The sequence below is a fragment of the Elephas maximus genome, chromosome 6 (assembly GCF_024166365.1).
Source record: "Elephas maximus indicus isolate mEleMax1 chromosome 6, mEleMax1 primary haplotype, whole genome shotgun sequence".
Classification (NCBI taxonomy): domain Eukaryota; kingdom Metazoa; phylum Chordata; class Mammalia; order Proboscidea; family Elephantidae; genus Elephas; species Elephas maximus.
Window position 1 is genome coordinate 64,070,198 of NC_064824.1, and position 25,608 is coordinate 64,095,805.

The following is a 25,608-nucleotide window of genomic DNA, read 5'->3' on the forward strand; positions in this document are numbered from 1 at the left end:
CTGGGGGTGAAGTGGTTAAGCACTAAGCTGCTAACCTAAAGACTGGTGGTTTGAATCCCCCTGACACTCCCTGGCTTCAAATATTTAGCCTTGTTCAGATTTCAGAAGCCCTTTAAAATGCACTGTATTCATTCAGGCAACATGATTTCAAATAGAATATATCAAAATAATATCTATCTTCAGAACTGAAACTGCCAGTCTCAAAAAACAAACGAACAACAAAAAAACCCCCAAAGGTAACGTTTTAATTGGAAACGTAAGTTTCCAATTAACTTAAGTTTCAGATACCTCTGGAAAGAATTTCCAATAAAATTATAGTGAAAATGTGAGGATTTCTTTGAGAAATAAAATCAGACTGTTTATATTTCTTGTCTTAAATTGTTTCTCATAAGGGAAATATTTTCATATATGTTAAGGAAACTGAAGACAAGTCTTATGTTCTTCAGTAGTGGCATTTATGATGAATTTTATTTTAGAAGAAAATATCAGATTAATGTTATGAGTGACCTAGAAATTGCAAAGGAAAATCTACAATATAGCTTAATTTCCATAAACATAACTACACCTTAATTAGCAAAAGACCAATGTTGTCTACTGGAATCATACTTCACTGAGCAACTTTGTTTAGGTGAAAGTTTGATTTTCTTAAAACAGAATGAATTTTTTATACTGTATATCTTATATAAGTTATTGTTTCATACTTTTAAAAAAGTTTTAGAAAATAACAAGGAAATAATGGAAATATTTATAGTCTGTTATGAATCACAGGCAATGATTTAATGTGTCCTTAAAAGGAAGAATATAAAATTCTGATTTGTATATAATCTCGTTAGTGTTATTACTGTATATATGTTAAGGAGACTAATGCAGTCACAAATTGAGGCTATATAAAATAAAACTTTTTAAAAAGTTTAAAATTCAGTCAACATTTTATATCTCCTTTGAATATATTCAAATAACACAAACTTCAGCATTATAAAGAATCCTTGAATATATTCAAATAAATCAAAATTTGGCATTGTACAGACAAAAATTTTGACAACTCCTTTTATTTTTTTTTCTTTTACACTTAGGCAGACATGTAATTCATATTATTTTCAATAAAACTCATTAAGTACAGTTAGGTCATCACATATAAGTACATAACTTAGAATTCACTTTCATTGATTATTATTTTATCATTATACACAGTACTTTACTAGTGCACCTGCTTTTTGTATACAGATTTGTAAGGAAACTCCCAAGAAGGAATAGGAAATCAAGTCATTTTAATAAGCACAAAAAAAAAAAAAAAGTGCACCTGCTTTTTGTATACAGATTTGTAAGGAAACTCCCAAGAAGGAATAGGAAATCAAGTCATTTTAATAAGCACAGCAGGGATAAATGATATAATATCATTTCAAGGGAGGAGGGGGCCTATGTTCTCTTGCATATCTCCTAGAAGTAAATATGCAACAGATAAAAGAATAAAGTAGCAATTTTGCAAGGATCTGCCATTCCTTTTGCATGCATGGATTTTATATTTTAAAAATTTAATTTAATTTTGGCTATATGCAATATTACAAGTTCTTTCATTTTTTCTTACCCTCATCCCTTCAAACCGTGATAAGGCTCTTAGAGGCCTCAGAGCTCTTAGTGTCCTGAGAGATTTGATGGCACCAAGTTCTGAGTAGCCCAAGGCATTTGCTGTTAAACTGACCAATGAAACCTGCACAAAACAATAAAGAGGAATTTTTGTCATTCAATTTGTAGTCATTATGTAATATACCGTGGAGTCCTTGGGTGGAGAAAACTGTTAAACACTGGGCTACTAACTAAAAGGTTGGCCACTGGAACCCACCCAGAGGTGCCTCAGAATAAAGATTTGGCGATCTGCTTCCAAAAGGTCACAGCCATGAAAACGCTATGGAGGGCAGCTCTACTCCGAAATACACGGGATCACCATCAGCTGGAACTGACTCAATGGCAGCTGGTATGTAATATAACAAATAAAATCTTTGCTTGTGATAACTCAGAAGATGAATGGTTAGACATTTTCAGGAAACCATTTATAAATCTAAGAAAACATTTTCAGTTTGAAATAAACCAAGTAGTTTTTAAGACATTAATTAAAAGGTAGATGGATAAAAAATTTTAAATATCATGTAATATACTACTTATCCACTAATACATTAGTGGGAAACCCTGGTGGCACAGTGGTTAAGAGCTTCAACGGCTAACCAAAAGGTCAGCAGTTCAAAACCACCAGGTGCTCCTTGGAAACCCCATGGTGCAGTTTTACTTTGTCCTACAGGGTTGTCGTGAGTTGGAATAGACTCGACGCCAAGGGGTTTGGACTTTTTCTTTTTTTAAAATATACTAGTGGAGCAATTAGTTAGAAAGATGAAACCAAAAAATTAATAACAGGAAGGAAGAAATCCAGGTGGAAGAAAATGCCATTGGTTATCTTTTTTTTACTTTATTAAGTTGCTGTTGAATTTAAGGCTTTGCCATATGGCTAGTTTATGAAATGCAAAAAACTTCCAGTAAACCTGAAAAAGCAAAAAATCTTTATCCTGAATCTGTATATTCAGCATTATAAATGATAGTCTCAGAAATTGATGTGCTGAATTAATTTGAAAGCTAATATATTATCTTTCAAGTTGTTTAAAGTTTATTTCTATATAAATAACTTAAAATGTAATTCTATCATAAAACTTCCTCAAATTTTTCTATACTAATTTATAGCTTCTGCCCCAGAATCCAGCCCAAAATGGCATGTCAACAAATATTTACCAAATAAATTAATGACCGGATTTTTTTAATTTGTATGAAATACATATGACTGAGGAAAAAATATATTAGGTATCTCATTCTCTAAATGCAGAATTTGTCAAAACTCTATATCCAAGCAGGGTTACAATTTCTTTGGTTTGAAAGTGACTAGTATTGGGTAGGAAATCCTGGTGGCAGTGGTTGAGAGCTTGGCTGCTAAGCAAAAGGTCGGCAGTTCAAATCCACCAGTCGCTCCTTGGAAACCCTGTGGGAAAGTTCTGCTGTGTCCTGTAAGGTCATTATGAGTTGGAATTGACTTGATAGCAATGATTTTTTTTTTTTTTTTTGTAGTATCGGACATTTTCACATACACTATACATCTTGTAAAATTTTCTATTTTGAAGTGCATTTAAGTTACTTTAAATTTTACATATTTTTTACATTATTTGTGGTGTGTTACAATTGCTTTTTTCTCTTTTAGACCACTGTATTAACCCTCATAAAATAATTAAAACAAAACATTGAAAAATAAAAGTATTATTGGAAAACTATAAAATTATCTACAGAATTATTTTCATTAAAAGTTTTAGAAATGGCTATTAAAAAACCGCATTTGAAAATAAATTCCTTTTTCCAATAAAAAGCTCAGATGTGTAATAAGCATAACTGCTGTTGTTAGTTACTGTTGAATTGATTCCAACTCATGGTGACTCCATGTGTGTAGAGTAGAACTGTTTCACAGGGTTTTCAAGGCTCTAATCTTTTGCACTGGGTTTTCTGGGTTTAACCTTTGGGAGGCAGATCACCAGGCCTATCTTCTGAGTTGCCTCTGGGTGAGTTCGAATTGCTAATCTTTCAGTTAAAGTTGAGCGCTAACTCTGCACCACTCAGGGACGTCAATATGCGCAAAGCTCAAAAGTTTTAAAAGGGTTAAGTTATATTTAGATTTAAAATCTACTGTAAAAAATCACGAGGAATTGAAATATTATATAAGTTCCGATACATGAAACCTCATACTTTTTTATGATAATGATGAAGAAATTATTCTTTCAAAGTTTTCTCATCCATTCATTTCATGGTAACAATATTAAGCCTCTCAAATAGCTTCAGCTTTGCCTTTGTTCAGAATCACAGAGTTATAAAATATGTGTCACTGTTAGCGCTAGAAATATTTTCCATAAGAAACTGCATAGTCCTGCTGTATTATTAAACTTTTAGAATAGAACTGTTATCTATACATTTCTGATATTCTGGACATATTTTTTCCAAAGTTGAAGGCATGCCAGATTGATAACATGAAACACGATGTTTAACTTTAATAAGCCTTAAGGACCCACTTTAGGGCAAATGAAGTGTTAGCCACTGGGTTACAAATTCTATGGATGGCTATTTGGTATGCAGGCCGTCCCTGGGTTAGGAATGAGAAATCCATTCCTGAGTATGTCTTTACGTCGGAACAGGTGCATATGGTTCTTATTTTGCCTTACTATAGTACAAGAGGAAACCCTGGTGGCATAGTGGTTAAGTGCTACCGCTGCTAACCAAAGGGTCGGCAGGTTGAATCTGCCAGGCGCTCCTTGGAAACTCTATGGGGCAGTTCTACTCTGGCCTATAGGGTTGCTATGAGTCAGAATTGGCTCGAAGGCACTGGGTTTCATTTTTTTTTTGGTTAGTGCAAGAAGGAGCCCTGGTGGCGCAGTGGTTAAGAGCTCAGGCTGCTAACCAAAAGGTCAGCAGTTTGAAACTACCAACTGCTCCTTGGAAATCCTATGGGCAGTTCTACTCTGTCCTATAGGGTCGCTATGAGTCAATCGACTGGACAGCAACAGGTTTGGTTGGGTTCGTGTTTATTCCAAGAAAAACTCGAAGCTTTTTCAATGATTAGAAAACTGCACGTGCAGCAGCTAAAGGTGATTGTGATGAAGAACTTGTTGAAAGTAGGGGCTGGTTGAATCATTTCAAGGTGAGGGAAAATGTTTTTAAAGGGCAAGTTCGAGTTGTCTGTAAGCTGGAAATCGTAACTCAGGGTCTTACTGTATTATGGGCTTGCTATATCGATGGCACTAATTTTTATCTTTTTTTTTTATAATCCTAGTCTATAGTCTAGGTAAACCCCACACTACTGCAAGACATAGAGATGTCTTTCTTTTTACTCTGATACACCTTGCTTCCTATAATGGAGTTAAAACCAGTCCTAGTTGCTGAATAGTCAATTTTGACTCACGGCAACCCTATGTATGTTAGAGTAGAACTGTGCTCCATAGAGTTTTCAATGGCTGATTTTTGAAAAGTAGATCACCAGGGCTTTCTTTCAAGTTGTCTCTGGGTGGACTCGAACCTCCAACTTTTGATTAGCTGCCAAACCCATTAACTGTTCTCACTATCCGGGGATTCCATAATGGAGTTATTTATCCTTTAAAATGTTTTAGTAGATCAAATAGAATTTTTTTAAATGACAATAGACCACCCCCCTTCCCTAGTATCACTGCTTATTGAGAGCCTTCAGTAGTGTATTATTATCACCATTTTCACAGGGTGAGGGCCAAATAACTTACTCAGTGGCATACAACCAATAAATGGTAGGGTTGGGATTCAAATATGGGTCTGATTGCCAAACCCAGCTGTTATACTGGTTATCTAATTTAAGCAACATACCCTTCAAGTTCCCTGTTTTATCATTTCTCTTAGAAGTTGCGGCTGTTTGTTTTTAAACTTTTTATTCTAGATAACCTGCCATAAATCTCTTCCCCCCAACCTTATTTTAAATCAGTACTAATGTAGCCCATTTCTTCCAAAACCTACACTATGACTCAGTGAGTGAATTTAGTGTCTATCAAGTGGTATGCCTGTGAAAACAACCTAGTGGTTAGAGATTCACTATTTTAGAATTGGCATAGAAACAAGACGAACTACATTGAATGGAATACAAAGATATGGAGGATACCTACATCAACAATTAAGAAGTCGAGCCAACACCAAGCATTGGTGAAATACGTTTGATAGCCATATGCTACCCATTTTAGAAGCATTTCCAGAATGAAAATATAAGTGAAAACCTTGTCAGCATATTCCAACATAGTCTTAATTGTCTTTCGCTGATCAATATATATGTCTTCAAATGCCTATAAAGAAAAAATTACACGTTTCAGTTTTCGAATGCTATTACAGTCTACAAGCTATATTTTCTTACGTATCTATCTACAGTGAAACCTATGAGAGCAGGAATTGGCAATGCTGCCTTGTTTTTCTGCGTCTCACAAGTTTTCCTCTTTGATAGGGTGTCTTCCACTTTTTCTATCTCTCTCTGTTAAGACTCTTACTTCATAAATACCCAGTGTGTTTTCCTTCTCTAACAGGTTTCCTCTTTTCACAGGTTCTGGCTTTTGCAGGTTTTACTGCAGCTACCTATCTAATTTCATTGGAATTAGATCCTCTTAAAGATCTTTTAATTATTAATGACTAAACTGCAAGAAGAAAGGAGCATAATTCCAATGAATTAATTTGACTCGCTCAAGAAATAGTTCTTGATGTCAAATCTTATGTTGCCACCCTAATTTGAAGTTATTTGTTCCTTTGTTTCATTTCTTTTGCTTTATTCTGTTGGTTTTTTTGGCTACAGAAGAGAGCATAAAGAAATAAAAAGTGAATGCCCATATTTCATAAAGCAAAAACTGCAACTGATCATCGCATTGCCCAATTTTGCTAAATATTTAGGTTCATCTGCCTCTTTCTTGTTTCTTTACTTGGTTCATAGCTTACATTTCTCCTTCTTTACTTGGTTCATAGCTTACATTTCTCCACAGAGATATGGCGTGATAGCAATGGTTAAATAAAATTACTTCTCATCTAGTCCATAATATGCATTCTTCTAATATTAAGCTCTCTCTGATATTTTACATCTAAGTATACATTCCTTTCAATAGTGAAAATGCATTTCTTGTCTCAAGTGACTTGTAGAGAAAATTTATTTCATCAGAGAAATACCTAGGAAGACATCAGCCTGTGTTAGAATTATAAACTTAAGTGAAAGAAACTTGTGGGTAATTGTGTTTCAAAGTAAGCAAATTCTTCCTCCTTCCCTTCCTTCCATCCTTCTGTCTGTCTGTCTATCTACCTATCTACCTACCTATCATCCATCTATCTATCTAATCATCTATCTATGTACCTATCTATCATCTATCTAATTGCTAAAGTATTCTATTTCTTAGTATTTTTAGAAATGCTGTCTATGTCTTATACTTTATATTTTTATAAATGATTTTTCCTATAAATATAAATTGATTCTGCTGAAATGAACACCTTCTTATAAAGAGAAACCAGTCCTTAAATGAATCACGTAGGCATTGTTGCCCAATATTTATAGTTACCAACATTCATTGTTTCCTGGGCCAGCAAGAGAATAATGAACACAATAAGAAAGAGACAGAAAAATGATCCCCCAGGACTAACTGACTGTCTCAATGAGATAATAATTCAGAAACAAAATTTAGCAAAACTCAGAACATACATATTCCCAATCACAGAACTTCCATTAACTACCATGTGGTTGCCATGCTTATTTTCTTATTACATATGAGTAACTGAACATTCATATTCTTTGGGTTATAATGAATAAGGTGAAAGGCCAAATTTTACAGGCTACTTAATAATAAAAAAAGAAACCAAACCTATTGCTGTCAAGTCGATTCCAACTGATAGTGACCCTATAGGACAGAGTAGAACTGCCCCATTGAGTTTCCAAGGAGTGCCTGGTAGATTTGAACTGCCGACCCTTTGGTTAGCAGATGCAGCTCTTAACCACTACGCCACCAGGGTTTCCACTAATAAGCAAGCATTAATGAACAGCTTTTTAGAAATATACATATGTATAATAAAAGTAAATCCAGAAATGTATACTTACACATTTTATATATTAAGTCTATAGTATGGAAGATATGAGGTAGAATAATTAAAAACTCATTGGATACTAGGACAGTGCAGTAGAAATGATTAATAGGTCACCAGTATTATAAGATTTTAAAAATCGATATTGTAGCATTTTTGCTTAATATTCACTCACCAGAGCTCCACTACTAAGGAGAATCATGAAAACAATGAAGGTCTCAAACCAGTTATGTTCAACAATTCGGAAACATGTTCTTCTCAGGTTCCACCATTGTTTTCCTCTCCCTTCTTCCACACTGATTTGACAACATTTGAATCTTTGCACACAGCCTGCAAGAATGATATTTTTATAGGAGTAGATAAAATTACTTCTACTGCTTCAGTAATATCCTTTGGCATGTCCCTGATTTGTCTTTTTATTACTACGGGTGTCTCTACCTTGCTAAAGGATAGGGGATATAAGCCTGGAATAGTAAGGACACAATTCATTAGCTGTATGAAGTTTTGAAAATTATTCAACTTCTTTAAATGGTTCCCTGATACTAATACCTACTTTTTCTACTTCACAGTGTTGTTGTCCAAGAAAGAACTTTGTAAAGAGTAAAGCACAAATAAATGTAAAGTATTTTTGTCCTGTATTATATCATCCTATTGCACTCAGCTGAATTCACTCCTGTTAAGGTCTTTGAAATCTGAATTAATACTAATAAACAGAAAACTTTCTTTTAAAAGAGGATATAGAATCTCCCACCCATGTTGGATTTGTTACTGTTCAGGTTTTCTTGGGGTGTTCCTAAAAGAGACTAAGTCATTTCCAAAATTAATTCAGCGCACTAAAATGGGATTTTCCTGGCCCTGTTCTTGTTTGTCATTGACTTCCTCATACTGCTTTCATGCACTCTGACATCATAATTACACCAACAAGTATTTGTGAGTACCATTGTAAGCACCATAGAGGATAAAAAGTATTAATAATGATAATGTAGAGAACATGTACATTACAACTAGGGACTTTACATTCTGGTTTTCAAAATATATATATAAGAACAGGAAAGTGGGTCCTCCACACCCTCAACCTATCCTCAAAAGGGAAAAAAAAAAAAAAAAAAGCAGGCATGCTGGAAGAAAAGAGGAGGAAGAAAAAGGGAAGGAAGGGAAAGAGGGAAGAAGAAAGGCAAGGAAGGAGGAAAAGGAAGAGGAAACAAGGAAGACAGTAAATATACATATAACAATTCAAAGGTGAAAGAGTTTTCATAAATTTGCCATGCCATCGGCAACTAACAACAACAATGTATGACTAATTATTAAATGAATTATATGAATGTATTTGTTACAGGTGTTCAGAGGAATAAGCTCTTTTACGCTATCGTCAGTTGAAGGTAGTTTTGAGAAGGACTTTGAACGTGTATGATTTAAGCCTATGAGGAAAAGACCACAAAACAGATAATTTGCAAATACATTCGTATCTACAAAACTCAAATCCCCAAGAAAATCAAATCATGAGAAATTCCAGTCATGGGAAAACCTATCTCTTCCATCTGTTGCCCATGTTGCGTCAGTCTTGACTAGACACTGTTAAGGCATCAGGCGTCAAGGTCAGTGCTTATTTCCTGTTCCATTCAACAAGTACTGGAAAAAGATATTTTTACTTTAAAAAAAAGGGTTTAGCATTTGTAATTCATTTAGTTTTAGTAGTTATTTTTAAGGCAAATTCTGTGCATGAGAGACTATTCTGAGTAGCTTATCATATGCCAACTTATTGTGAAATCACTAATTTTTCAAAATTCTAAGTTTATATATTAAAAATTATTTTTAAAAATTATGTCAGTTTTGATTACCTTAAAACAATTTTCTCCTCATTGTTCATGACCCCTTCCATGTGACAGGCAAAGATAATGAAAAAATAACCTAGATTTGAAATTCTTTTTGTCTGTTAACATCTTAGGGGTAATGGAAATAGATCTACTACAAAGTTCTGCTCTGTTCTGGGGTGATCCATGCTGAGTGATCAGTGGTTTAAAAATATGCACAAATGGAAAATTAACCTAAGGTCATTTTCTTTACCTTCAGTGAAACAGGCTTCAGGCTCAAGGGTTTCTTCAGGTTCCACTACAGGCTGTTCTTCTGCAGGCGCACCGATGTCTACGGTGCTGCCTTCCGACGAGCTACTGCTTTCATTAAGTTTCTGTACATGAGATGGACATAAAAAGGAAATCACTGCTATTTGGTAGCTAAGAAGTGGCCTAATAAGAAAGAATTCGTACCATGAACTTATTTTGAATTCTTCTTGAAGTAAAGAGATTTTTAAGTGTGAAACAAAAGAAGAATTGAAGAGGAAATGAGGAAATCATTGTCTATGTTAACTTCTTCACCATAATTGACCAAAAAATCAGATGGTTGTGTTATAAAGTTAAAAATGTCTATGAGCAACATATATTAAGCGAACCATTGTCCTGTGAATTACGGAAGCATGAGAGAGAGGGAGAGAAAAAGAAAGAGGGGATCCCTAGAATCCTACCTTAGAAGAAAATAATGTCCTTAGTTTATTCTGCATTTTAATGTTTGGTTTTATATATTTATTTAACAATCTCTTACTTCTAAGCAAACACTACCTGTTATTTTCACTCACATGACTGATTTTCATGGTTAGGGTGTTCAGAAGTATTTATTATAAATGTGTTGGTGTACGTATATCCCTTGCATACCTTGGGGAGAAATTGTTACAAAAACGCAATAGGTGAAAATACATCAATAAACAAAGGACCTCAGATACATTAAATTAACTCTTTCAATTTCCGGCTAATACTTTAGATCCTAAAGTATTATAAGCTGAGATAAATAATGTGTAGGAAAATTCAGTTTCCCTGACAAATAGTGGTTATATTAATGTGCTATATGAAGAACGAAAGAAGAAATCTAGTTAAAATGATACTTTCTTTTGTATTTTTACAGTATTATTGAGACACATATTTCTTTTCCTAGAGTTTAAAACATATGTGGCAGACGTAATAGAATTATTGATATGCCCACTGAATGTTCTCCCTGAAAATCAGCATACCCAGTGCCGTCGAGTCGATTCTGACTCATAACGACCCTATAGGACAGAGTAGAACTGCCCCGTAGAGTTTCCAAGGAGCGCCTGGCAGATTCGAACTACCGACCCTTTGGAAATCAGCATAGGTTTTTAAATTTTTGGCAATTCATTCATTCATTAATTTTAAAGTAGTATTTATTGAATACCACCTATGTACTAAATTTTGAGTATTGGTGAATAAAACATCTGTGGTCCTTGCCTTCATGGGGCTTTCAAATCTAGTACAGTGTTTCTCAAACTTTAGGCTTATGTAGATCATCCAACAGGTATTTAAAAACACACACTAACCAAAAATTAAGCCTGTTATTACAATATTTTAAATAATAAAAAAAAACACATTAAAGTTACTAATGAGAATTTCATATTTATGAGAAAGCTGATTTGGGAGGGAAAATTTTACCAAATTATTTGTTCAAAGAAGGATAGCTCATAGGTCTGGGTGCATATTCAGTCGCTTTCTTCTTTTATTTTTCATTTCTTGTAAAATAGAAATATTTTAACTCACAGTTTCAAGTCATCGGTACCTTTAACGATACAGCAGCTCTGTCATATTTCTGAATACATTAGAGATGATTACAGAAATTACATAAGTGATTTCTCACTGAAGACTAATTTCAACAGTCCAACGAATATTTCACTGGCCTGCATAACACACTTTTACAGAGTGGCTGCACCAATGGGCTCAAACACAGCACCGACTGTGAGGATAGTGCAGGACCAGGCAGTGTTTCCTCCTGTTCTACACAGGGTCGCTATGAGTCAGAACCAACTCAATGGCACCTAACGACAGCAACAACCACACTCAAAAGCTGGAAGGTTCAATGTTCAACATGGGATAGAGGAGCAAATAGAATTTTAATCTACTTTTTGGTTGCATTCAGCTCTGAAAATCTTTATGTTCTATTCCAGCATTTGTACTGAATTAAAAACATGTCCAGTAAGAAGACACTGGCTTCTTCCTCCGACAAATAAAGACAACCACCAAATGTTGAGCTTGAGTCACATCTCAACCACACCATTCATAAAACAATCTGTTCTTCTGAAGAAATTCTGATATCTTACCTCAATATTAAAAATAGAGATTTAGCATTTGGCCCTACCGTGATAGATTTAAAGTAAGACGTATCACTTCAACAAAGAACTTAAAATTATAGAAATGACCTTTATTGGCATTGTAAGTGTCATGAAAACAATTCATCCACTATTTTATAAAAGCCATGTTTGCCGTATTTTGTCGTCAGTCACCCAGTGTTCTTCAGAAGAAAAGCAATCTCGTACATCACAATCAGTGAATGGAACTGGAGAAGTTTAACCATTCTCACCACTAAACAAGAACTGGAAGGCATGCTGTTTTCTTTGAATAAACGTATGTGTGGAGTGGCATTCAGATGAAACAAGTTAATTTCAACGGCAAATCTTTGCTATACACATAGCTGTTATCTGTTAGATCTGATCCCCACATATGCTTTCTAGTCTACATTAACAACAACAACAACAACAACAACAACAACAAGCCATTGCCGTCGAGTCAAATCCAACTCATATCGACCCTATAGGTCAGAGTAGAACTGCCCCATAGGGTTTCCAAGGAGCAGCTGGTAGATTTGAACTCCTGACCTTTTGGTTAGGGGCCAAGCTCTTAACCACTGTGGCACAGTGGTTAAGACTCACAAAATAACAGTTTTTTTTGGAAACAAAAGAAACAGTGGGATTACAAACTTGTAACTCCTTTACCAACTTAAAAGTTTCCATGGAGCAAATATGATGGACCTAACAAAGTACAGCATCTACAATTCACCCTTGAAGTGAGAAAACAACAAATCACACATTGATAACGATAAACTGGTAATCAAATTTTATATGATAGAAATTGTATCCTCACAGAAATTATTTCCTCAGCTACAAAGAGCTCAGTTTTTGTTAGCTGTAGATATACATTCTATTTAAGTTTTGTTTACAGTAATTCTGCCAACCTAATTATATGCTTGTTATAAAGTAAATGTCATAATAGTAACTTAAGGGCAAGCAACAATAAAACCCTTTGGTATGGTAGTACTTTAACTCACAGGGAAATTTTTAAAAATACTAATTGCAAAGCCTTTAACATTTTTGCACAAATGCAGTTTTTGCTCAGCATAGTTCTTCACACTGTGCATTTTGCCTCAATACAAATAGGCATCATATCAAACTTTGTTTCCATCACGAAATATAATTATTAATCACCTAGATTCCAGTTTTCTAATCATCAACTTTGAGCCCCAAGGTAAAAAGATGTGAACTGAAGATAACATAAAATTAATTTTATTTCATGCCAACCCATTGCCTCACTAAATATCCTCCCCTGATGCGTCTGTCCTTGATGATTGTAAAATAAATTACTACATTTTTTTAATGTGCAAAGTTACTCCAGGTCTTATTGGGTCTGACTTTCACTAGGTGAGAGTGCTATTGCCAATACATCCAACTTTGCCCTTAATAACATTCTTTAAAATTATTTGTTCTGGTTTTAAAACCTAACTTTATGTTACCAGTTACTGTCTATAGTTCTCAGTATGGTTGTTGTTAGTTGCTGTTGAATTGAGCATACCTTCCCTTCAATATATACAGTTGCGAGTCAATCTACATTTTAGAAGTCTGAGTCCCTGGGTGGTGCAAACGGTTAACGTGGCAGTTCCAGCCCTGGAAGAAAGGCCTGGTGATCTACTTCCGAAAAATCTGCCATTGAAAACCTTGTGGGGCACAGGTCTCTGACACCCATGGGACCTCCAGGAGTCGGAGCTGACTCGAAGGCAAGTGGTTTTTTAAAGATGATTTAAAAGATGACTAAAACCAAAATACAAGCCCATTGCCATCAAGTCATTTCCAACTCATATTTAAAAAAAACCTCATATTACATCCCCATTATTGGTATTTCAGTGGAATATCTGCTCTTGGAAAGTTTCTAGGTAGACAAGTGATTCTCTAGATGTTTACAAATTTTCAAACATGTATGACGAAATTTAAGTCTGTATGAACTACTGTAAGAAAGTAGAAGTGTGCCTGATGGCGCTCAAACTCAACATGCTCTCAAAGTAATGACTTTTTTCCTGTCCTAAACCTACTCCTTTAACCAAGTTCCTGATTCTGCTTATTTGCAGTAGCATTCTTTCAGCACCCAGCCTCTAAATCTCCTTTTTCACTCTTGTTTATTTCAAATATTGACAGTAATTCAAATTTACTTAATTCTACCTGAAATAGCTCTTCTTTCAGCCTCATCCTCCAAATTCCTATGACTTTTAGTTCACTCTTGTCACCTCTCCTCTGGAGAGCTATAAATAATAACAGTCACTCTTAGGCTCACCTAACTCTAGACCACAGTGTGCACATGGGCATGGCCTATGCTAGATGCCCAATAAATGTCTGGTGAATGAATGAATGAATGGATACCTGTTTAAGACATTACTGTCAGATAAAGCTTTTGTTTCCCGTCTTAGTTTTCCAGCCAGATTTCCCCAATTTATATTTTATGGAAGCAACACTTTTGTGAAGGCGAATTTCTTAATGTTATTTGCTTTTGCTCATAGTGGAAGAAAAATAATTGCTGTCTCATCTAAACCTGTTTGCTTTTTATTGTAATCTAACTCCATCCTAACTGACTTACCAAATTAACCATATTTTGCATTATCTCTGTAAAAAACACTGATGATGCCCTTGATGGGTGGAAGTTGCTCAGGTGGTTGGCTACTCTCTATTGTATGTGTGCATTTCTACTTCCATTAGGTGGGCTGTGTGCTTATCAAGAATAAGTTACACCCACCAGTTTTTAAGAAAATAAAAAATAAGTTGTGTTGATTTTTAATCTGTTTATGCCAGCTTTTTTTAATTGTATTATGTAATTTAACGTAATCTTGCATAATTTGATAAAATGAGCATGAAAATAAAGATGCCTGTTGCATCCATAAAAACTAAGTTGAAATCACTCAATAAACTTAATAAAAGCAACTTTTTCACCCTTCACAGACCTACACATAAAAAAAAAATTGTAAAATTCAGTATGGATGAGATAGTTATAAAAAATAAGGAGTGGTGATGTAAATTTCTAGAAAGATGTTGAATTCAGTTAGCTTTACAAATTTCAAGTTCTTTGTCCCCTTTGAAGAAACTAAACTGGAATCATGGGTGATGGATTACAGATGTGGTTCACACTACAGCAATGATACAGAACTTAAGGAAAGTGTTTTTATTCCTTCTATTAAAATTTTTTTATTAAAATGAGAACTCAAATAATTAAATTTTCTAGAAGAAATTGCCATAGACGCTTTCTTAATCCTATTTTGAATCCCAGAGATATTTGAATATCTCTGAGCTAGCCTTAGTTTTCTTATTTTCCAATCCACTGAACAATTTTAGGAAAATGCTCAATTTTTCCTTTCTTTTCTCAAGGGAAAAAAAGGAATCTGTAGTTCTAACTTCTTTATGCCAAGTGGCGATAACTGTGTTTACATGAGCAGCAAAAAAGTAAAGGCTGCACTATGTGAAGAACTTACACGTGCAATCAAATACATTTTAAAAATTATTCTTACTTCTTTTTACTAGAACTTAGAAAGCATTAGAATTGAAAGTGACCTTAAAACAAACAAACTAAAGCAAACTCGTTGCCCTTGAGTCGACTGCGATTCATGGCGACCCTGTAGGACAGAGTAGAACTGTCCCATAGAATTTCTGAGGCCCTAAGTCTTTATGGAAGCAGGCTGCCATGCCCTTCTCTGCGAAGCAGCTGGTGGGTTCAAACCTGGAACCAACAGCTTTTCAGTTAGCAGCCGAGCTTTTAACCACTGTGCCACAGGGCTCCTTAAAAGTGACCTTACAGGGCCTCGTATTTCAGATTAGAAAACTAGACCTGGAGAGTATAGCTGATCTGGCAAAAAAAAACATACAGTTAATAATAACCTAGGGTTCTAACTTTAAAGCTCTTTTAATATAGCAAGTTGCCTCTATGTATATTTCATTATCACACATCATTGGAATGATTATGCATATCATTTATTTCATTTGCATATATAAAGAAAATATGCATAATTGTTATCACGCCATAAGGTAACTCATATATAGATCAAACTAAAAAAAAAAGCCAAACGTGTTGCCACTGAGTTGACTCCGACTCATAGTGACTCTACAGGGCAGAGTAGATCTGAACTGTCGACATTTTCGTCAGCAGCCTGAGCTCTTAACCACTGCACCACCAGGGCTCCACAGACCAAACAGATGATGTAAGTTAGTTTACGTAACAAAGCCACATCTGTCACTCTCTTAGTATTTCTCAACTGATTCTTCCAAGAACTTTTTATGACAGCGGCGCCTTTCTTCAAGCCATCTGCCACCAGAAGCTGCTGTGATCTTCTAAAACAAAGCACCTTCCTACTAATATCTGCAAAGGCTCCCCATCATCTCTGTGGTACCTATGTACCTATCTACTTTTTTAGGCTTGTCACCTGCAGGTCACCAAAAACCTCATCTTCGCGCCTTCTCCTTCCCCAGAGCCTACTGATTCTGCTTCTCACATTCTCTGCAGCGTTGCCCAAATAATTCTTTCTCTGGGTCAGAGTTTTCTTATACGTAAAATGAAAGGATGATCTCTAAAGTCCCAGTTCTAAGGTTCTACAACTCCACAGTCTTTTGGGGTTGAAAATGAAACATTTGGCATCTTAAGAGAGATGTGATACTAATAAGGACTTCTGCAGAGAACAGACCTGGATTCAGGAAGAGAAAAGGCAATGAAAAAGCTCGAGGTGGATCTGGATGCTAAGTCTGCAAAAGATGAGTAACATGTACTGGTTCTTTGGCTAGAAAATTCTGTGATTCTCTCTGGCCAAGTAGAAGAGAAGCAAAAGAAATAGCAACCTCCAGCTTAGAAACAAAGCATCCGTACGTAAGTGGGCTTTCAATTTAATTTAGTAGTTCTATGTGCAATACTTACTTGACCACCCATTTTGTATTTACTGGGAGATGCTATATCCCAAGATTTGTGCTAAGTATCTGCCTCATGGATCCCCTTCATCAGCATGAAGCATTATTATGTGCATTTTTTCTTTTTTCATTATTTATTGACCAATTTAGAAAATGAAATTACGTTATGATTATTTTAATATTAATTTACTTGCTACAATGAGGGTTAATACTTTCTAGGGTTTATGGTCCAATTACATATTTTTTCTCTATAAATTTTCCCTTCCACCTATTTTTCTACTGGAGTGTTAGTATTCTTAATAGATTTTAACTGCTCTCCATGTTGTTGTTGTTGTTGTTGTTAGGTGCTGTCAAGTCGGTTCCGACTCATAGCAACCCTATGCACAACAGAACAAAACTCTGCCCCATCCTGCGCCATCCTTACAATCATTGTTATGCTTGAGCTTTTTGTTGCAGCCACTGTGTCAATCCACCTTATTGAGGGTCTTCCTCTTTTCCGCTGACCCTGTACTCTGCGAAGCATGATGTCCTTCTCCAGGGACTGATCCCTCCTGACAACATGTCCAAAGTATGCAAGACACAGTCTCGCCATCCTTGCCTCTAAGGAGCATTCCGGCCGCACTTCTTCCAAGACAGACTTGTTTGTTCTTTTGGCAGTCCATGGTATATTCAATATTCTTCGCCAACACCACAATTCAAAGGCGTCAACTCTTCTTCTGTCTTCCTTATTCATTGTCCAGCTTTCACATGCATATGATGTGATTGAAAATACCATGGCTTGGGTCAGGCACACCTTAGTCTTCAGGGTGACATCTTTGCTCTTCAACACTTTGAAGAGGTCCTTTGCAGCAGATTTGCCCAGTGAAATGTGTCTTTTGATTTCTTGACTGCTCCTTCCATGGCTGTTGATTGTGGATCCAAGTAAAATGAAATCCTTGACAACTTCAATCTTTTCTCCATTTATCATGATGTTGCTCATTGGTCCAGTTGTGAGGATTTTTGTTTTATGTTGAGGTGTAATCCATACTGAAGGCTGTGGTCTTTGATCTTCAATAGCAAGTGCTTCAAGTCCTCTTCACTTTCAGCAAGCACGTTTGTGTCATCTGCATAATGCTGGCTGTTAATGAGTCTTCTTCCAATTCCGATGCCCCGCTCTTCTTCATATAGTCCAGCTTCTTGGATTATTTGTTCAGCATACAGATTAAATAGGTATGGTGAAAGAATACAACCCTGACACGTACCTTTCCTGACTTTAAACCAATCAGTATCCCCTTGTTCTGTCCGAACAACTGCCTCTTGACCTATGCAAAGGTTCCTCATGAGCACAATTAAGTGTTTTGGAATTCCCATTCTTTGCAGTGTTATCCATAATTTGTTATGATCCACACAGTTGAATGCCTTTGCATAGTCAATAAAACACAGGTAAACATCCTTCTGGCATCCTCTGCTTTCAGCCAGGATCCATCTGACATCAGCAATGATATCCCTGGTTCCACGTCCTCTTCTGAAACCAGCCTGAATTTCTGGCCGTTCCCTGTCGGTATACTGCTGCAGCCGTTTTTGAATGATCTTCAGCAAAATTTTGCTTGCGTGTGATATTAATGATATTGTTCTATAATTTTCACATTAGGTTGGATCACATCTCTTGGGAATAGGCATAAATATGGATCTCTTCCAGTCAGTTGGCCAGAAAGCTGTCTTCCATATTTCTTGGCATAGACGGAACATTCCAGGTTCCAATTATTAATGGATGTCTGCAGCTGTTTCTTCTCATTTTGAGTCATGCCACATGAGCAAATGAAGGTCCCGAAAGCTTTTCTCCATCCACGTCATTAAGGTTGACTCTACTTTGAGGAGACAGCTCTTCCCCAGTCATCTTTTGAGTGCCTTCCAACGTGGGGGGCTCGTCTTCCAGCACTATATCAGACGATGTTCCGCTGCTATTCATAAGGTTTTCACCGGCCAATGCTTTTCAGAAGTAGACTGCCGGTTCCTTCTTCCTAGTCTGTCTTAGTCTGGAAGCTCAGCTGAAAACTGTCCTCCATGGGTGACCCTGCTGGTATCTGAATACCGGTGGCATAGCTTCTAGCATCACAGCAACACACAAGCCCCCACAGTATGACAAACTGACAGACCCATGGGGGAACTGCTCTCTATACATATGATAATATCATTTGAATTTTTTAAATAAATTATTATTTACCAAATGTATCAGTTTTCTATTTCTATGTAACAAATTACTACAAGCTTTGCAGCTTAAAATGACATAAATTTATTATCTCAGTTTCTGTGGGTAAGAAATTTAGGGATGGCATGGCCAGTTTGTCAGTTTGTCATACTGTGGAGGCTTGCACGTTGCTTCGATGCTGAAAGCTATGCCACCAGTATTAAAAACACCAGTTGGGTCACCCATGGTGGACAGGTTTCGGTGGAGTTTCCAGGTTAAGACAGGTTAGGAAGAAGGACCTGGTGATCTACTTCTAAAAAAATGGGCCACTGAAAACCTTTTGAATAGCAGTGGAACTGTGTCTGATAGAGGGCCAGAAGACGAGGCCCTCAGGTTGGAAGGCGCTTAAAATATGACTAGGGAACAGCTGCCTCCTCAAAGTAAAAGGACCAAAAAGCAATATCATGACAAATGGAGAAAAGTCTGAAGTTGTCAAGGATTTCATTTTACTTGGATCCACAATCACTACCAATGGAAGCAGCAGCCAAGAAATCAAATGCTATATTGCACTGGGCAAATCTGCTCCAAGTGTTAAAAAGCAAAGATGCCACTTTCAGAGCTAAAGTGCTCCTGACCGTGGTACTTTCGATCACCTCATATGCATGCAAAAGCTGGACAATGAATAAGGAAGACTGAAGAAAAATTTATGTCTTTGAATTGTGGTGCTGGTGAAGAATATTGAATATACTACGAACTGCCAAAAGAACGAACAAATCTGTTTTGGAAGTACAGCCAGAATGCTCCTTAGAAGTGAGGATGGTGAGACTTCATCTTACCTACTTTGGATATGTTATCAGGAGGGATCATTCCCTGGAAAAGGACATCGTGCTTAAGTAGATGGTCAGTGAAAAAGAGGAGGACTGACAGAGGCTGCAACAATGGGCTCAAACACAGAAATGATTGTGAAGGTGCCGTACAACCAGGCAGGGTTTCATTCTGTTGTACAAAGAGTCCCTATGGGTTGGAACTGACTCGATGGCACCTAACAACAACAACAGGGCTGGATTCTTTGCTTAGGGTCTCACTGAGATGAAATCAAGCTGTGTCTGCAGGGGCCGCAGTTCTTATTGTGGGCCTCCAACAAGCTGACTGGTTGTTGGCAGAGCTCATGCCTTTACGGTTCTAAGACTGGGGTCTCCATTTTCCTACTAGCTTTTAGCTGTGGGCCGTTCTTAGCAAACAGAGGTCATTCACAGTTTCCAGCCTCGTGGCCCCCATAAGCAGTTTATGATAGAGCTGTCTGCTCTCTTCTATTACAGCTAAGGAGTATCTATCTGACTTCGTCTTATGTGACCAGCCAGAGAAACCACGTTAGGTCAGGTCCACTCATGATAATCTCCTTTTGGCATGAGACAGAACATAATCATAAGAGCGATATTCTATTATAGTTATATGTTCCATCTACTCTCAAAGAAGCGAGGATTATACAAGAATGAAGGTCATTAGGGGGCATCTTAAAATTCTGCCTACCACATCAAAGTTTGTGTGTTTTATCAGTTTTTTTTTTCAAAGAACCACCTGCTATACTAATAGCTAATTTAATAATTCAATCGTGTCTGCTTTTCTAATTTCGCAAATTAAGTACTTTGCCGTGTTCTTTTGTCCTTTCTTGATCACCCTTGGTAAATATTAAGCCATTCACCACTGCTTGGTCCCATTACATAAATTTTGACATAAAATGTTCTTATTTTTGAAATAGTTATTTACATATTTGATTTGCTCCTTAACTGAATATTTGTGTGGAAGAAACTTACTTAATTTTCAAGAGGTTGGATGATTTTTATTATTTTATTATCATTTTCTAGTTTTACTTCATTGCAATCAGGAAACAACCTTATACAATGTCTGCTATTTTGAATTTATTGAGGTTTTCTTTGTGATCCCGTATATGCTTAGTTTATATAGACATCACATTGACACCTGAAAGTAATTATATAATTTTTGAAATGATATTCATTCATAGTGTATTTACTTTTGTTAATTACATTATTTGGACTTTCACTGTCCTTAATATTTTTTATGTTAGATCACAGGCTGAAAGAGTTCTGTCGAAACCCTCAAAATTAGTATATTTTTGTCAATATATTCTTATATTTCCATTGTTGACACCAAAGATGAAGTGGCTCTAAGTTCTTTATTTAATTGAGATAATAACACTATTACTCAAAAGAGGATGGAAAAGATTTTTAGATATATGGAAATCATGCATCTATACTTAGCATGAGATATGGATTCAGATAAAATACTACAGAAATTGGAAAATAGGAAAGAAAAGCATTCTCAAATAAGTGCTTTTATTGAGTTAAAAACCAGTAAGGCCAATGAATTTTTTCTTTTTAGCACTTAAATTGAAATTTAATTTTATTTTCAAATTCACTATTCGCCTAATAAAGCACTTAGTTCTCACTATTTTTGAGATCAATAGAATATTTTTAAAATCCACTTTAAAGTTTATTAAGCTATTAATCAACCTTTATTTTACCAACTTCCAGATGGTAGTCCATTTGAAAATATGTATATTTTCACACATGCTGTCAATTGCTAAATTGTACACTGAAAGCCATTGTGCATGTATTTTTGGCAGGTTGACTTAACATGTGAGCTGATAGACTACAAAGACCACATTGTATCTAAGGCAATCACTTTGCCTTGTACACCAGGGCATTCAATAACCACTTAAAAACTATAACCCTGTTGGTAAGAGCATTTTTCCTCCTCAGATTTATGCAATATTTCTTGCTTTTAAAAAATGTTACCTACTATAGCAATGGATTTTGACCTTGAAGGTGAAGATAACAAAGTAAAGCAAATATTCTACAATATTTCATTAAGAGTAAATAATTGAACAGTTTTTTTCTTGCTCTATGTCCTGATCTTAGGATGCTTAAGCTTTTATTTTAGACTCTGTTTGTTACACACAGCTTATTAATAGGCTATAACAGGAGTTCAATATATAATAAATAATATAAACATATACAAAAATAAATCTGTGTAATTTAAGGGTCAAAATGATAAAGGCTATGTGTGCACGTGTTTTCTTTTTTTAGTGTAATAAATAATGAAGACTATTATCCCAATTATTTATTTTAAGAGCTAGGCATATATTCTTTTAACGTTGTGTATTTTACCATCGTAAAAATTTTCATATATATAATCTTAAATCATACATAAATGAGATGCTCTACAACCTCAAAAATACTAGTATTAATATTTCATTGTGTACATTTTGCACTAGTAAATATTTCTGGTGTACACTGTGCATATTAAAAATTAAAATGACCTCTATTAAAGAATCTCAGCAAAGCAGCGATATAGTATCAAAGGAAAGGATGGGAGTACTGAGAGTTAGGATTTCCACAGTGCTTCTAGAAAACTCAAGTATTACCTCGTTACTCTGCACATCATTCCTAGACTCCAGGTGATTTTTTATGACCTATATGTTGGAAGGGCAGTCTTTATATTTACCAAATATGAAATTGTTCCTATTAATTTCAATATCAAATGTTAGTGAAACACTTGCCCAGGTTAGGAGTGGAGTCTGAAAAAATATAGCCTTAATATACTCTAAATTCTCCTTAAAGTATGTCAAGCATGAGCTTTTGTACCAGCGATTTGATGTAAAAAAAATATATATATAATATTTCACCATATATTGGGCCAATAGAAGATTACTGTAATGCAGGTAAGTTAGAATGGAAAGAAAAACATTCTGCAAAATTGCAAATACAGACCCAAGCCAGAAACCAAAACTGTTAATCAAAAGAGTAATTTCCATTGCTAAATTCATTTTTTTGAATTGAGCACAGTCTCTCTGATATTCTCCTGACATTAATTTTTAATATTAAATGATAACTTTTATTCATATATTTAACAAATCAATAAGTGTCTATTAGGTAAGGAAAATGTGTAACAAAAGGATCAAGAGTATTCGTTTGAGAATCAGACAAACTTGCATTTGAAACACAATTACTCTTTTTTGTGGGCTTTAAGCAAGTAACTTAATCTCCTCAAACTTCGGGTTTCTCTGTTGTAAAATGGGGTGACCAATGGTCCTACTTGGCATGATTGTTATAAGAATTGAAGGAAATAACATGGAAAAATGCTTGGCATGGCGCTTACTTGGTAAATGGTAACCATTTTAATAACAGTAGTCTACAGTTTGAAATGGAGCCCTGGTGGAGCAGTAGTTAAGAGCTCAGCTGCTAACCATAAGGTCAGCAGCTCAAACTCACCAACTGCTCCTTGGAAACCCTATGGGGCAGTTCTACTCTGTCCTATAGGGTCGCTATGAGTTGGAATCAACTGGACAGCAATGTTTTGTTTTAATAGTCTGAAATACATGTATTTGCAGATGTGTGACATTTTCACCTACAAAAATATATTAGTGCATGCCAAACCTCTTAACTAGTACCTGAAAATAAAATAGTGAATATAACAGACAACATACTTGCCCTCAGAAATTCACGATCAGATGGAACATACAGATAAATAAACAATTGCACTTTTATGATAGAGTTAAGGGCCCTGGTGGCAAAACAAATGGTTAAATGGTTGGCTGCTGACCGAAAGGTTGGCAGTTCAAATCCACCCAGTAATTCCACAGGAGAAAGACCTGACTATGTGCTTCTGTAAAGATTACAGCCTAGAAAAACTTATGGGGCAGTTCTACTCTGACACATGGGGTTGCTATGAGTCAAAATCAATTTAATGGCACCTAATACATTTTTTTTTTTTTAACACAACATAATAGGGTTAGTATAGGGTGTCTTGAGAGCACAGAGGGACACCACCTAACTCAGTATGAAGGACAAAGTAGAGGAAAGTGACATTTGGGACTAGAAGGATGAATTCTGCGGCTATGAGCCAGGTGAAGCAGAGTGGAGGAAAACAGGATTCCAACTGGAGCGGGGAATAGGGGCCACTTTTTGTATGGCCTTGTAGGCTGCATTAAATAGTATAGACTTCATCCTCAGAGCACTGAGGAGCTCCTGAAAGATCAGAAAGAGGAACAAGCTATGACCAGGTTGGCCTTTTGGAAAGAGCACTTATCATTGTGAGCAAATTGTATTAATGGGGGCAATAATAATGTTGGACCCCCCAACTAGAAGGTGTAGCAGTAAAAGTGAGAGCAGATGTGGGTCTGACATTGGATTGAGTCAGAGGGGATACAGAGAAGTGGACAAGGATAGGCAGACATAGCAGTACCTGATAATAGATTGATGCCAGGGAGAGGTAGCTGAGGTTTGCACTGGTTAGACGGTACCACTCTTCACAGAAACAGGAAACAGAAAGTGAGAAATGTATTTCATTATGCTCATTATTATGGATTCACTAGCTGCCATCTTGTAGCTCAAGACAAGGAAATAGGCAGGGGTTGATCAAGACAAACCCAGTCGAGGCCCAGATGGGACTCTACAAAGCATTCCCTGAACAGTTGTCAGGCAGCAATACGAAAATTCCGTGTTTTCTTTTCTCCTCCTTCATCCCCCTCCTCCCACCCCCAGAAGCAAAGCTGTATTCAAGACATTGGTGAAATATTGGATGATAGGTGGAGGTGGAGATTGGAGATGGATTTAGGAGGTAGAATCTACAGGACTTGGCAGTGAATTAGATGAGAGGGCTTCCAATAAAAAGAGAGAAGTTGAGAATGAGTTTCAGGCTCCTCGTAGTTATTATCTGAAGGGAGACCAGATGGCTATGAGGAGAGCAGGATGAAGTTTTGGAAGCCAGAGATGATAGAGTTTTGAGACTTAGCAAATATTTCAGATGATCAACTGGGAAAGGGTCACTAAACTTGGTAATAAGAGAACACTGGTGATTTTTGAGAGAGATGAAAACCAGGTAAGAGAAATGTCAAGGCATCTGAGTAGTGGAAAATGGGAGACAGTGAGTACAGACTATCTATTAAAGAGGATTGGCAATTAATTCAAGGAAACAATTAGGAAAGAAATGGGGAAGAGCTGAGGTCAAAGGAACAATATTTTCTATTTTTATTATTTTATTTCATTTAGGATTAGAAAATCTCGATCATCTATGAGAGCTTCTGACAGATGCTTAGAAAGAAGGAGATAAGGTAATACAGGACCGACAACAATTAATGGATCATTGACCCTGAGGCTGTGAAAGAGGAAGTACTAAAAGAAAAGCTGGAGGCATATACACCCATTTCTCAGACCCAATTTCCCCAGGCATGTTATCTAATGTTTTACTATGGGGAAAATTGTATATTATTGTGGTGTTCATGAATTTGGATATTTGCAGAAGTCTTGGTATTTATCTATTTTGATTCAAGATTAATCAGAGCCTTCTTATTCTTACATTTTTATTTAACATATATTTACTGGGCACTGTGCTGAATTCTGGGTATGCTGTGTGTCTTAGTTATCTAGTGCTGCTATAACAGAAATACCACAAGTGAAGGGCTTTAACAAACAAAACTATTTTCTCACAGTTTAGGAGACTAGAAGTCCAAATTTAGGGTACCAACTATAGGGGAAAGCTTTCTCTCTCTGTCGGCTCTGGTCCTTGTCATCAATCTTCCCCTGGTCTGGGAGCTTTTCAGCACATGGACCCTGGGTCCAAAGGCCGTGCTCTGCTCCCAGCTCTTACTTCTTGGTGGTAGGAGGCCCCTTTCCTCTCTGCTCGTTTCTCTTTTATATCTCAAAAGAGATTGACTCAAGATACAACCTAATCCTGTAGATTG

General features: G+C 36.1%; 1 protein-coding gene across 8 annotated transcripts in view; it reads right to left on the reverse strand.

Annotated features, from left to right (window-relative positions):
• LOC126078436 (sodium channel protein type 1 subunit alpha) overlaps nucleotides 1-25,608 on the reverse strand; it is an 87,019-nt gene that overhangs the window by 19,893 nt on the left and 41,518 nt on the right. For all 8 annotated transcript variants that reach the window (XM_049888976.1, XM_049888975.1, XM_049888980.1 and 5 more), the window contains exons 17-20: nucleotides 9,703-9,823; nucleotides 7,814-7,968; nucleotides 5,703-5,876; nucleotides 1,586-1,708 (exon numbers count right to left, since the gene is read on the reverse strand). In XM_049888976.1, coding sequence (XP_049744933.1) covers nucleotides 1,586-1,708; nucleotides 5,703-5,876; nucleotides 7,814-7,968; nucleotides 9,703-9,823 — 573 coding nt within the window. The remainder of the gene's footprint in view (nucleotides 1-1,585; nucleotides 1,709-5,702; nucleotides 5,877-7,813; nucleotides 7,969-9,702; nucleotides 9,824-25,608) is intronic.